The sequence below is a fragment of the Haliotis rufescens genome, unplaced genomic scaffold (genome assembly GCF_023055435.1).
Source record: "Haliotis rufescens isolate VD_foot unplaced genomic scaffold, xgHalRufe1.0.p SCAF_12, whole genome shotgun sequence".
NCBI lineage: Eukaryota > Metazoa > Mollusca > Gastropoda > Lepetellida > Haliotidae > Haliotis > Haliotis rufescens.
Window position 1 is genome coordinate 246699 of NW_025963802.1, and position 15681 is coordinate 262379.

The 15681-nt window shown below is 39.0% G+C and overlaps 1 protein-coding gene across 2 annotated transcripts in view; it reads right to left on the reverse strand.

Moving 5' to 3' along the window:
- Window positions 1-4028: 4028 nt before the first annotated feature.
- The window catches only part of LOC124117274, a 32628-nt gene continuing 20975 nt past the window's right edge, over window positions 4029-15681 (reverse strand). For both annotated transcript variants that reach the window (XM_046479081.2, XM_048393230.1), the window contains 4 exons: window positions 8116-8205; window positions 6637-6696; window positions 5912-5992; window positions 4029-5256 (listed from right to left, as the gene is read on the reverse strand). In XM_046479081.2, the coding sequence (XP_046335037.2) occupies window positions 5030-5256; window positions 5912-5992; window positions 6637-6696; window positions 8116-8205 (458 nt within the window). In that variant the 3' untranslated portion in view covers window positions 4029-5029. The remainder of the gene's footprint in view (window positions 5257-5911; window positions 5993-6636; window positions 6697-8115; window positions 8206-15681) is intronic.

A 15681-nucleotide genomic window follows, 5' to 3' on the forward strand; every position in this document is an offset into this window, starting at 1 on the left:
CACTGTATGTATTCCTACACCTGGAATGTTTATCAATGTCGTCATTTTTGTCTGTTTTGATATATGCAACTGTTTAGGTTAAACTATTGTAGATAAAACATGTTTTACGTTGTTGAATTTAATTATAAGCATTGACTGTATATTTTTTTCGGTTCATTGAGGTATGAATCGAAAAACCGATGTGCAAACTTTTGTAAGAATCCGCTTAAAATGGTTGGTTTGTTGTTTAACGTCGCACTCAGCAATATTCCAGCTACATGTATATGACGGCGGTCTGTAAATAATCGAGTCTGGACCAGACAATCCAGTGATTGATATCATGAGCATCGATCCACGCAATTGGGATCGATGACATGCATCAACCAAGTCAGAGAGCCTGACCACCCGATCCCGTTAGTCGCCTCTTACGACAAGCATAGGTTGCTGAAGACCTATTCTACCCCGGATCTTCACGGGTCTAAATAGAAGACTTAAAAAGTCAAACCATATATAGTACCCTAGGTTACATTCAACAAGTCAGTGCTCATGGAGCTGGGAATCCCTAATTACCCCAGTCATTAGATCGATCAGTATGCACTCGATCTTTATTCTCAGCTCACTAGGGAGTATACAACGGAAGCTGCCTGTGAGAGTCTGAGTATTATTTTACGCCGCTTTAGCAATATTCCGGCAATGTCACGGCGGGGAAACCAGAAATGGGCTTCACGCATTGAACCCATGTGGGGAATCGAACCCGGGTCGTCGGCGTGAAGAGCGAACGCTTTCACCACTAGGCTATCCCACCACCCCAGCTGCACATAAGCCGCTAAAGGTTACAGTCACATTACCATCGCATCCCACCGGGTACCCACTCACTGGTGTGGCTGTCGCTTGTCTAATGGAAGACCACATATGTAACATGTGCTTCAGTACCGAGCCGGACAGAAGCCCAAGAAACTCTCCTCCACCTATTCTCCGCGACTATGAGGGACGGCACAGTATACCACCACCTGCTGTCTGATTTTACGGAGAACGGAAGGTCCAGGGTTCGATCCCCGGCCGCGTCATACCAAAAGACGTTAAAAGATGGTACTTGTTGTTACCCTGTCTGGCGCTCGGCATTTAGGGGCTAAAACCAGGACTTGTCGGCTCGGAGTCAGTATACTGTGTCTGAGTAGGGTATTCATGTTAAACTGCGGCATGGTATCTCAGTGAGCTAGCATCAGGCCGGACTATTACAAGCAGCCACACACACACACACACGTGCATGCACGTCGCTGTATAAGTGCAATAATCTTAAACCCAGTTTAACCTCACCTTACCTTACTCCCTCCATCCCAAACCGCGCCGGTAGGTGACTGTATCAATTTGAGATTTTTTCTTTGCTTCCAGAAAATGTATTCTTGAATGTTCGACTAGTGAGTTAACATTATTCCAGTCATATCACGATTGAGATGAAAACCGCTTCCTTTGAATACGTTCTTTATCGAATAGCAACCTTGTTGGCCTGCTGTACTGGATTTGTTTTACGGTAATATGGTCTCAAGTTAGAGCTCAAATCGACATGTGCAAACTATGTTTTGTACACAACCACCATGTCAGTAAGCCGGTGGTTCTCCGCCCGCGTCAAAGAAAAGACGTAAAAAAGGCTAGTACATATTGTTACCCTACCTTGCGCTCGGCGTTATGGCGATAAAACGAGGACTGGTCGGTCCAAAGTCAGTACAATTAGTGGGTTATCACAGTGGGCAAGCACTAAATAAAACCGACATGAGTCCGGACCAGTACAAGCAGCAACAAACACGCACATGCACGTCGCTACATAAGTGGAATAATCTTGAACGCGACGTTAAACTCCACGTCACCTCAACTATTGCACGTGCAATACTTTAGCTATAAAAAAAAGAAAACATTGTCACTGTAGTAAGAAGGCTGTTAAAAAAATATATGTTTTATTATAGTGCATTGTGTTACATATGCATCAAATGTCATGTTGGAAAAGCAAGTATTGCACACACAAAACTATGTCCAGGTTTATATAAACATTACATCATGCAAGCCATGATTAGACTCCTGAAATTTGCAGTAATAGTTAAGAAATGAGCGATTGACACTCAAAGTGCAATAAATATTACGTGTTACGATGTTGGTATGATTTCAGTCAATAATGTATAAGCTTGAATGAAAAACATTTACTATTTCACGTTAAATAATAAATAACTAGAATTTCATGGTTATATTTTTTATAAATTTAAAATTTCAAACTCTTCGCAACAGGGAAGCAAGTTTTACTACACTGAAGTACATGTATCACCATCAAGTAATAGAAACAACGTGGACGTATGCAACTGTCGATGTCATGTTTCATGGTTCATGTTCCCGGATGAAATACGACTCGGGAGTGGGGAGGGGGGGAGGTGGTCATCGATGTCACTCATAAAATCTCATCTCATTGTGATGATAGTTTCATAACTTTCGAGATAACATGTGTTCTATACCTACATATATACATGCAATATTAGTCAAATAACACAATACTATATAACGTCACTTGTTTAATGTAGTTAGCCATGTGTATTATATCAGGAAATGATTACGTTGATGCGTGGAAAACAAGACTTTGAGCGAAACCAAAGAAACTATATTTAATTTAATAAACTTCCTGTGAAGCGAGGGACACGGGTGGCCCGGTCGTCTAAGGCGCCGCGATTCGCTGTGCAGAGTTGCGTCCCTTGGACACACCAGACACCTATGATTGTGGGATCGAATCCTCGTTCGCCCCGATTATGTTTCTAGGTTTGTCAGCACCATACTGGTGCTAGTGGGTTTCACCGAAGTGGTAAACGTCTGAGACCTGCATCACTTCGGGCTTCCCTCCCAAATTAATCTGACACGTGATATGACTGGAATACTCTTAAAAGCGGCGTTAAACCCAACTCACTCACTGATTCCTGTGAAGCGATATACCTTGTTTTGGAACATCCAACCCCCCAACCCCATGAAAAGGTATTAAAAAACGAAAGCTGAAGCCTAAACATGTGTTAATGTCAGTGAATGTACTTCTAATATCTGATCAGAATTAACAAGGGTGTAGGGAAATACAAGTAAGAGAAGATTGATACTAAATGTTCGTAGCACACATGTAGTAACAACCGGTATTGCTATCCGTCTTGTTTGCTTATATTAATTTCTTTGGTAGTTGAGGGGGAACTGCTCCAACTTGTTCGTCCAGAATGTGCTGTGCTATATGATCTTACTGATTGATCAAATACAGTCCATACACGTGGATTTCAAACATCATGCTATCAAGCAAGGTGGGTTACAATGTGGTGGAAGTTAGAGATAGTTTCGTAACCGTTCAAGTTTAGATGTTTTATTTGATATTTAAAACTGGCAAAGAAATGCTGTACTATTGTGCTAACAGTACATCGACTAATGGTTTCAGCAGGCACATTCACACTCCTAATTAAGATGGTTCTGGGCCGGGAGAGCGAAATCTAGCCATAATGAACTCTAAAAGCTCTTCGCTTTCGTGAAGCTACAGTAAGACTGGTCACGCTACAGTAAACACGGGATATTGCTGTACCGGGACTCTCAAATTACAAGAAAAACACAGAAATGCGTATACCGTATTTACAGTAGTAATTTATTAGATGCTGAAGTATAGTATAGTTGCACAAAAGTACTTTACATTTAACAAATTTAATAACTCTAATACTTTAATATTTCATATATGTACATTATTATTTCTACAAAAACAACAATTACTTATATCTTAAAATATAATGGTAAATACATAAATAATAAATACTCTCCTCTAAACCCACCGGTATCATAATCCATATCAACTAAGAAACTAATTGTTTGTTCAATTAAGAAACTGATCATCTCTTCTCCGGTCTATATACATCCAACTGTATTTATTATTATTTTTTTACGAAACGACTCTCTAGTAAATCTCCTCCGGTAATCCGGTGTTTTATAGCAATTACTCATTTTCCGGGGGGGGGGGGGGGGGGGGGGGGGGGGGGGGTTGTTGGTGTTGGTGTGTGTGTGTGTTTGTGTGTGTGTGTGTGTGTGTGTGTGTGTGTGTGTGTGTGTGTGTGTTCCCCTCCCCTGGATCTTTTTATAGAGGACAGTTTACAGGCCTTGCTGTTTACAAAGTGCTTATCTGCAGTAATTCCAATTCCTAAGGGCCTGCAATCCCAACCAAAACCGACGGTAGTTTTATATTTAACATAACAACTTTTGATGAAGTAGACTTTAACAAAAGTTTCATCTGTAACTCACGGACGCAACGGCGTATGAAAACAATAGCTGAATGAACCGCCCCTTTTATCATCCAGCGCCAAAGGGATGCCTCATTTCGCCTTCATCTGTGGACCATGATGAGTCCAGGTTGCTCGTAAAAATTAATTTGCTTCCACTTATATGGGACTTTTACTGATACTCATTTCTTGTTTTATTCCACTTTCTAGTGTGTAAAGAACATGAATAACAAGTATACTTGTCAGTATAATGTTTCTGAGTTGCGCATCCAAGTTAAACTGCGGCATGGTCTCTACAAGCAACCAAACGCGCATAGAAATGAAAGTGAAATAATCTTGAATGTGACGTTAAATCTCATTTCACTTGAATTGACCTGTCGATATTGCACTGTATGGAAACCTATAAACACACCTTTATTTCCATACATTCTGAACTTCCATGTGACTTTTGTAAACATTTACATTTGAAATTTACCTCATTTTAATGTATAAGATACCACCGATACGTAATTTGCGAACGCTGTATAATGTTATATAAGGACTCTGGTACTTGTTCACACCATATAAGACTCAGAGGTGGCCATTGAAAGGGTATGTACATAACTAATGTCACGGAATACTTACACATCTTATTGGATACTCGATTTCAATATGAGTGTGTCACGCAGTGAACACTGATAATGAAATTAATGTTTCATCCGTAAATTCACACAGGATACGTTTAAAAGAAGAAGATTATATGGAAATACATTGTATTCGGTATTTTGTCTAGGTGTGTAAGTTCACCAGCCCTGTCTATGTGGGTGTTCAGAGTATTCATACAGAGTACGTATTAATTCTTTCCTGTTTGACTGGGATGAGATAAAGCTTGTGATATCCTCTCTCTGCTGAGAGCCAACCACGCCTTGAATCTGCATGACTAAAGTGGTCCTTTCTTCCTCCGTCAAACCAATCAGGGTGCCAATCATAGTCTTGTACCTGTCCCCCTTCAAGCAGAACAATACACACCCTGCCGAAAAAACAAACAGATATTGAAGCCAACAGAAGTGAATATTTCGACTAAAAACACGGAGTGAGATAACTGCTGGTGAAAAAGCAAGACCTTTTTTTCAAATCACTTGGTTTTCGTAGTTCATTTTCAGTGGAACAATGGACGAAAATACACTAAATTCTTAAAAGTTATTCTAAACAATACATCAAAATATGTTATCAAAATCGAAATTTACATTCAATATCTATCAAAGTCATCGTTTATATCTCGCTTTAAACAACTGGATAAATACTTGAAACGGAAGAGACTTTCCAAAGCCCTTGGAAATTACTGCCATACCATCTATTAGACATTTCAGAATTTGCTTTTGTTCAGATTTTAAAGTTTTCAATCGAGAACTTTGTAAACATAAGCCTAGTCTGGAATGAAGTCGCCACTTCGTAACTTGTGCAGTAAAGCTCGAGAAAACATATTTCTTATGGAGTAATTTCGATTCCCTGTCTTTCCATTGGTCGGTCAAACTTTGGGAAAGTTCATTTTGAGGTGACCTGTAACGGGATATGTCCTAAGATCTTTGTGGTAGCGAGAAATAAGATCTGATTTTAATGATATTGGAACACGAGAGTTCAACCATTGCAGCAACATAATCGGAAACAAGTTGTCACTATCAAACCTGGTATTGCTCCCAAAACACCAAAAAGCCAGAACCCGAAAATAGCACCAGCAATTGGCCAAGTCACTCTCGCAAGGATACCTGTAGGTGAAGAGTATTATACACTGATATAAGAGATATCTATGAATATAAGAGCAAGATGCTAATTTTATTGTATGACGCAATTCAGCCTAAGCCGAGTGAATGATTTGAACAGTATTTCAGTAGTTTCACCGGACATAGATGTCTACAACTTTGGTAGAACCAACGAGTAACGGTATATGGCACTAAGGATCATTATTTGGGCGAATGTGGGATTCGAACCCATCATTATCGGAAGCTAGCGCAAGTTTGGGACGAAAAATGCGGCGCCCTAGAGGAGTGGGCTTTCGGCGCCAACATTACTGGGAAGATAACAGTGTTGTATTGATTCATACTGAATACATAATATCAACGCCTGAGCATTATGAGTCCTTTATTACCTGCCGAAACCGATTCCATTGGACGTAAGAGGACAACTAGCAGGGAAAGTGATACAATACTACATTCTGGTTTCCGTTTGTTAAATTCATTGTTTGATTAGTGAAGTGATATTCTACATTCATATTTCATTTAAATCACACCCTTCAACAGTTAATATACACGTCTTGATCCGTTTCTTACGAAATTATGGATATAAAAATAGAATTTCTTCACATAATTTATTGTGGCCTTATCTCTACAATGTATAATGCATTAAACAATACCAATCGGCAGTTTCCTGATAAGCCTGGGTGCAGATGATATAACCCACTGAAGAGTCATTCCTGAAACAGATACATATTTTGGTGCAATATTCTCACTGATATACACAATTGAATTTCTGTACAGATTAATTCTGTCAACACTTTTAGGTGACTGTGTGTTTTCGTATCGATGATTGTGTCGATTCACGTTGTAGTAGACAGAGATCAGAGTGCGAAATCAGTTTGAATCCAAAAACTGGGCTACGTCTCTTGCGATAACATTCCCTTCAAACATTCATGTTATCAAAATGTCCTTTTAACCACTCAGTATTGAAACTACTATGAAGGTGAAAATATTACAAGTTAAATATGGGTCCCGTCATCGTCGTTTATCCAGTGTATTATCTCCATTCTATATAAGTATAATTACCCTCTAACCAGTTCAGGTCACATTATAATATGCTAAATCTTTCAATCAAATCACACTATTGTTTCATGAAGTAATATTTAACGACGCAATGGCCAAATCTCAGCCAGTTGAAACATGCGGTTCATTGTTTCAAAAGCGAACAGAAGCAAATAACAAGGACTTACTTTCCAAGATAAAAGTTCACTTATAACAGTCTTCATTTCGACTCAATATACAAAGGTCTAACTCGTATGATGTCGCATTTTGTTTCGCAGTTTGATTGATTAAAGTATGAAATTATTCAAGGATAACTTAGGGCCGTGCCCGAAGCAAACTCCAACCTCGGTTAAATAATGGCTGGCAGGAGAAGGAGAAACACAACCCCATAAGCAAAAATACACAACTATGGAGCTTTACAAGTATTTCATTGCCTGGCAAAGCTGTCATTGAACCTTTTCTATTTAATGTACATGCATGTACAACGACAAAAACGTTCAACATAACGCCTTGAAAATCAAACAAAGATGGAAAATCATCACCAAAGCTGCATTATTGATTCTAAAGTATTTATATCAACGAAAGTTAAATTGCCCTGAGGCATATCAGAATACTATAGGCTATTAACACCTGGTTAAGTCTATTTATTAAATGCATTTATTCATTACTGAATCAATAAATGAAATTAATTAACTTTAGCGATGATGTAACTTGGAGTCTGCTAACCAGAGTACCCCATCACCAGGGTTCATTAGGTATGTGCAACCTAAGTATGAGGCAAATGAGTTAACATATGCCGGCATTCAATTTGGTCAATCAATGTTGACTTGGGCTATACATTGATCAACACAGGTTCACACGGATCGTCCAGGGTTTAGAAATCGAACGCATGCAGTAACTTTGTCTAAGCTCGGGTCCGGATTTTATAAACACTATACACTGGATGATCGGGAAAAGGTTCCGTATGATTACAAGGCAACCCTTGTTCCTGCAACTGTCCACAAACATACCATTCGTGACCAACTCGTGTTATTCCGGGACAAGCCGAATAGCGGGTTACGGAAAGAGGCAAGTGGTGACGAATGCAAACATACCTGCCGCTCCTCCGATGACCACAGGGAGTAATGCAGGTGCCACACAAGCACCAAGCATAGCGCCAAATGAAGACATGATCCTGCATAAACCTGGATTAAGATGTATTACATATTTACCTGGTGAGAATTTCACAATGAAGTAATTACACATATCCAGCCCATAGGGCCTGTATCGCTCACCTGGATATTTATGCAATCATGACAAAATATACATTTGCATTGTACATGTATATAATACTGCAAATATTTCGTAATTTTGACTCAGCATTTAAAAGGGGTGGATGGCAAATCTGACAGCATGAACGTGTACTTCTCTAGATACAAATGAAGCACAAAGATCTGAACCGTTTTCATGTTATGATCCAGGGTGTTCAGCCCCTCAATTTCTCCCCACCATTTTTGAATCCCCACCATTGGAGAATGCTTCCAACCAAATATGGTTGATATCTATCTCTTAGTCCCAGAGAAGAAGTCGTTTACAGCAATATAACCAAATTACCCCTATTTAGCCCCGCCCCATCATACCCTTGGGGGTCAGCACCTCCATTAGTAGTATAGGTAATGGGGGTTCTGGACCACTTCCACTGGAGCCGGATTCATATACCTATACTGCTACTACAGGTGGCATTTTTTATGCCAAAATGATTATGCGATTCAATGATAGTCATGAGATTAAGTTAAATTGGCTCTAGCTCACCAATACCTGGGGCAAATCATTGCTTTAGATGAGCCTAAATGGTAATAAAAATATTCTTCATTATTTTTATCGATAAAGCGATATTCAACATTTTTATTAAGTTCTTCGTTCATTTTACTAGGAGACCAGGCTATATAACTACACTCTTCTTGTAAATTGATAAGAAACAATTGATAACCGTATTTGGTTGGTTTGACATCACTGATATAATAAAAACCTTGTGGTAATTCTCTCCATTTAATAGCTTTTTTGATCTCCATTATTATATATATTTATGTAAGTATTTGTCTAAATGTGATCAAACGATAGTTAGCAATCTATTTTTAATCTCCAACCAGTTCTTTGGTTTTGGCACGGAATAATTGACGCGCTTGTTGCCTCCCCTGTTCTATGAACTTTTTTTTCTCGTCTTCGCTAATACCACTGGTCTTAAGAGATTTTGATCGAATCTCCTGCTTCATTTCATTGTATTTGGTGAGTTCTGACAACACTAAACGAAACTCATCCTCGGATATCTTACAATCGACCATTGCTGTCGAAATATGATCCTCAATGCTGTTCAACTTTGCTTCGGCGAGTATCCGAATACTATCGTGTTTTAATGCTTTCTTTTGTAACCCACGAGAAATGAATTTTATCGCTATTCCTGCCAGTCCCGAGACTCCAGCGGCTATTTCCATGCCTGGCACGATAGGCGCGGCGATTATAGTTGATAATTAACCGACACCAGCTACACCGAGTCCCATGCCAGCTGCTACAAGCGCGGTGTCAACTCCGTCCAGAGCATTCACGGCTCTGCGATACTTTTTATACAATCCAAGTCTCAACTCCCTATCCTTCTCTATTCGATGTTTTATGTCGCTTATTTGATGTAATCGAAATCCATCAACAGTTTCCATCTTTTCAATTGCTTCATCGAGCGCTGGATATAAACTCATAGTGTATATTACGTATAATAGTCTTTAATTGGTCTTGCTTAAATGTTTTGAGACTATACATCAACCTTATCAAATGTATATTATACGGCAAGAATATCTTAGTAAGAGAAATACTACCCCTTTTAATAATTTGAACCCCCTCGAGGGTTGCAACGGGCGATGCTCCGATATGAATAATACTACAACGTCGACGCTCGTGTTTCTTGAGCCATTTAATCGATAGACCTGGTAATATTTCGAAGGCATCTTCCGGTACATCTCCGAACAAGACTTCAATAATAAGAGTAGAAATATTAGGTATTGCACTCAAGTTCTGTTTAACATCTTCGAATTCAGTAACCAAATTTAAAGTAACATTTTTTAAGGCCGGACGACTATATAACATATGACCTGGGTTTTCTGGCAGGGGGGTAACTAACACACTTTTTTTGTTTTGATGGGATATAAGCCGCGAGTACGATGCCACTATTTATTATCTTAGTTAAATTATGTCCCTTACCCATCATCGCATACGGTGGGGTAATGACGATATTCAGTAGCCACTTGATGTTTGCGTCGACCATAGTCCATTTATTATCGTCGTTGCGAATAATATTGTACGAAGTGTTTTTAAGGAGTCTACTAACGTCGACATCGCTTAAATCTTCTAGTTTACCCGTGAATGTGACTTCTTTCCGCTTGTATACATTATCGTGTAAGTGTAAAGCGTATAACTTACCATTGGTACCGAGTTTATCGAATCCTTCTGTGTCTCCAAGATCGGAAAGCGCAATTGTATTACATTGTCTGAGCGTTCCAGGGCCTGATGCATCAACCATTATTTTTAATATGGAGTGTTACACTTAAGTATCCTATATGTACTGGTTGGTGTTTTACATCTAATACAGAAATTTTGAGGTCTGAAATAATACCACGCTTCAATTTTTTATATTGTAATGACGAGAAAGATTCCATTCTACCACTATTATATTTTTCATTTTTCACTGGAACAGATCTGAGCAGAGTTGAAGGACTTTCTCGTTGAATATTATTTGTCATACTGATTTGATCAAGATGGATACACAACTCTTTATAGGGAACTAAATCGGGTAATTTAACCTCCTGATGTATGCCAATTAAGCGAATAAATTCAAGTGTAGCTGATTGGTCAAATAAAACTATAGTTTTTTCATTTTCGAATTTCACTGTCCCAGTCGCCTCATTTTGTGTGAGACTAACTCCATTAGGCTTAAAAATTTCATCATTGAGTGAGCTTACGCTGTAATACCAATCAGGTATAGTAATGTATTTGATAATAGTACCAAATGAAGTTAATAGTATTATCCTATTATTATCTTTTGCAGCATTTATATTGGTCCACCATGGGTAATACGTTACATCGCATAGAGCGACTTCGAGCTGACTATCCGAGTTATCGATAGTACGAAGCAGTTGAATAGACTGACCATTTGTTATTCCCAGGAGTGTAACATACATATCAAATATACAATGATACTATATCATAACTTAAATATGGAATCAACCATTATTTATAATATGGAGTGTTACACTTAAGTATCCTATATGTACAGGTTGGTGTTTTACATCTAATATAGAAATTTTGAGGTCTGAAATAATACCCCGCTTTAATTTTTTATATTGTAATGTTAAGAAAGATTCCGTTCTACCACTATTGTATTTTTCATCTTTAACTGGAACACATCTGAGTAGAGTTGAAGGACTTTCTTGTTGAATATTATCCGTCGTACTGATCTGATCAAGATGGATGCACAACTCTTTATAGGGAACTAAATCAGGTAAATCGAGTCCCTGATCTGATGTCTTGAGTACTGTTATTTCTCCTCTCCATCCAAGTGTGTATGCTAAGTTCTCGTAAAGCTTTACATCCTTTTTTCCAGCGTTTAAAATCAGTAACCCATTCGACTCATTTTGTGTTAGACTAACTCCATTAGGCTTAATAAATTCATCATTGAGTGAGCATACGCTGTAATACCAATCAGGTATAATATATTTTTCACCATTTATTTCTGTCTCATTATTATAACCCCTCGCAGCATTTATATTGGTCCACCGTGGGTAATACGTTACATCGCATAGACCTACTTCAAGTTGTCCAACCGAGTTATCCATAGTATGAAGCAGTTCAATAGACTGACCATTTGTTATTCCCGGGAGTGTAACATACATATTAAATATACAATGATACTATATCATAACTTAAATATGAAATCAACTTACATTACTAATCAATCGATTATAGTAACTGCCTCTGGTGCTGAATTTATCGTTAAATTCCCTGATATCTTTGAAAAGTACAGGGTCACAGCAACTAGCGATAAAATGGTGCACGATTGGTTTCACAATCCGATGCAATTTTGGCAGAATCAGTTAAACTTTGCAGTATGGTGTGCCACAACGGGATGTGGTGTATCTGTTAATGACCCAGGATTTATGCTAAATAAGTCTGTTATATCATTTCACGTGTACTATCAGATTAGACGTATACTTAAAGAAATAAGTGCTCCATTACCGCAGGATCGAGTGTGGAATTCCACAAATAATAATTATGATAGGTCCGCGTATGAGCGTATTTGTCAGGAATTTAATGTTTCTACGAGGAAAGATTGGCGCATTAAAGGAGCAAACCATGGTCTAGGAGTTCCTTACGCAGATGAAATAACAACCCTCAAAGAAGAAAGCGATTATGTCTATAGAGAACTTCATAAACCTGGTCTTATTTTTTATAAGTTGAGGCAGGACAGCAAACTTTACTCAAGAATATATGATCATTGGCATAAAACCAGTCATTGGTATAAAGGCTGGGAACTTTATAGTAACGATTGGAGAGGGGATATTATGAGTTTTAAGAGTGGGTCTATTTATATTGTTAAAAATTTTGTACAACTGAATGATGACGCTTGGAATGAATTTCTTAATGATAAAACGGAAAATAATTTTACTAACCCAGGATTTGTAAGATTTAATGAATCGATAAGAACTTATGTGTGGACAATTCTCGGTGCACAATCGCAAACACGAACGTCCATTATCGGTACTGGGACGGCGTTCGATGCACAAAAACAGTTTGTCACAAACGTGGAGGACGCCATTAATTCACCAGTTGACATACCATCGTCTATAAAACGTTTTCAAGATGCATTACAGTACGCTCAATCCAAAGTGGACTACGTTTATGTGCCGGGATTATACATGTCTCCGAGTAATATGGAACTTAAGATCGGTCAAGTGATAGGTTATAATAATAAAATTGTTATCGCTACCGATCAACAAAAACCAGGTATAAATTCAGATATTAACGTCGAATTAATAACGCAAACAATCACGGGCGAAAAGGGAATAGTCAAGCTACAAACACCAACTATCGCACAACCATCTACTGACGCACAAGTGCCACCACATATTGAGGCTAAAAATCAACAACATATTGATGAAAAAACAGCGCTTGTATTAGGTGGAGTCGCGGCTGGTTTACTCATGATTTGGATAAATAGTTCTTAGCGAACTGATTTGGATAAATAGTTCTTAGCGGATAGGTACAACAGCCCTGCAATTGCTACGATCAACCCCCACAAGTTTTGACTAAGCCAAGTGGTGGTCTTAGCTAATAAATTCAATAGCCAGGAAACAACACTCCCTATTATACCGGGAAGTGCAGACGCGGCTTTCTCAGCGAGCTTTCCCAGTGCTGAACCTAATGCTTTTAAATGCTTTTTTATCCACTCTTTTATACCATCCGACGTAGGCGGTGATCCGCCACCACCTGTACCACCTGTGCCACCGGTTAACGCGAGAGTCAAAGTCGATATAATAAATCCCAACCCGGTTAAAATACTGGCAATTGTTATTCCCTGTTCTCTGAACAATGTTTTAATTTTATCAGCCAGTGAAGTGTCATCGTTGAGGACTTGATCGATAGTTTCTCGAATTCGACTGATTTGCGAACGAAGTGCCTTTCTATTACTGGAAGCTGCCTCGATGCGGGCCAATCTTTCGTCTTCTAAGTTACGCAATCTTTCCGCTACCCGGCGTCTACTGAACTCATCGCTCACCTGTTCAAGTTTTGTTTTCTCGTAAACTATATGCTTGTCGATTTCAGATATCTTGGCCATATTATTCATGAGTTCTCCCCGCATTGTTCGCATTGCCTTGTCAAGACCTCGTAATTCCCTAATACTAAACTCCGAGGATGGTACCTGTAACGTGGAATTATCGTAATAGGTATCTAATATTTCTTCGAGTCCGTCCGAGGCCACCATCGAGGCTGCTTCCAAATTATCTGTGTTACTGAGTTCTTCCCGCACGGTTCGAAGAGCCTTAGTAGTCTTCGCGGAAAGTCGTGAGTAGTCTACAAAACCTAATTTATCACGAAGAGTGCTGATACCGTGTTTACCGGCTATCGTAGACAAGGCTAGGGGCTTATGAGTACGAGAATGCATAAGATCAATATCCGGAGCGCCACGCAGTCGCAATATTCCTTAACTATCTATCTCAAACTTTGAATAGTCATGACCTATTGGGGTAACATAATTTTTATCATCTTTTAAAGCATCGTAATAATCATTGACGGCGATTGTAAAAGTTCATCGTTAAGACTACTAAACCTGGTTTCATCAGTACCCTCTTTGTTTGGATTATCAAAGTCATCAAAGGTATCTAGATCAAAGTTATTAAGATCAAAATAAGTCATTTTTATATTAAACATAGGGTACATGTTTTCAATATAACAATGTCTTCGCAATACGGACGCAAGTTAAACCCACAACGTAGACTTCGAGATCCATTAGGGGTCAAAGCAATTCGTCAGTCTGTAACTATAACAAATAACCCTAGTACCATCGATCAGAATCAAACGCTTCTGGTTTGCTTTCCTAATCTCGTCGCACACGATGTGTTAGTTCCGGGAACTGTCCGACTACCATTTACGTTTGGTTTGCATTCTACCGACGTTAACAGGGAGCCCGTTCAGAACATAGGTCGTGCTATCGTTAAGAAAATCGCGATTAAAATTAGCGGTAATGAGGTTTTGAGTATCGACGATAGCGATGTATACTATTGTTACATGGATCTCTGGAGAACGGATAAAGAGCGGGAAAACTTACAGTACCAAGGTATTTGTAATAAGAACACATTGAGACTGCGCGTAGGTGCTGAAAATGGTGTTGATACCAACAAAGAAGATAAGGCCGTTGCCGACGCATTAGGTAACAGATTCTATGTTCCCTAGACTTTGAATTACTAGATTCCCACATGCCCTTTTATCAAGCATCCCTAGGCGATAGGTTAGAATACGAACTCACTTTTAATGACTATGGTAGAGTAATCAGAACCGGTGGTGAAGATGCTAGCTATTCCATTGACAATATCTCGCTGGAGTATGATATGATAACGGATCCCGAATTAGCCAGACAAATTCGTACCCATTATACCGGAAGTTTAGCCATTTTGTACGATAGCGTGCTGAGACACCGAAAGATTACGAGGGACAAAAAAGATATGATGTGGAATATAAATCTAAACGTCCCCACGAGGTCATTGAAGGGTATTTTAATGTTGTTTGAGGACCCCTCCAATGCGTTTAAAAGAAATACCGAGAAGTTCTACAATCCCAAGATTACAAAAGTAGAATTGACTATCGAAGGCGTTCCTAATCAACTATATAGCCAAGGAATGCTAGCGTATCACCAGTGGGATGAGATTAAAAAACTTCCTTCTATAAAACGTTCTCCGGAAGTTAACGCGGTCGTGAAAGATCTGTCTCTCGGGAGTGTATCGATGGGTGAATACCTCACCACGAAGTACGCGCTATGGCTCGACATGCGAACAACAGACGATGACCAACTACACGGCAGTGGGAGGAGAATAGAAAATGCTAGCGAGGGTGTCACCATACAGATAACGAAGCTCCAGGAA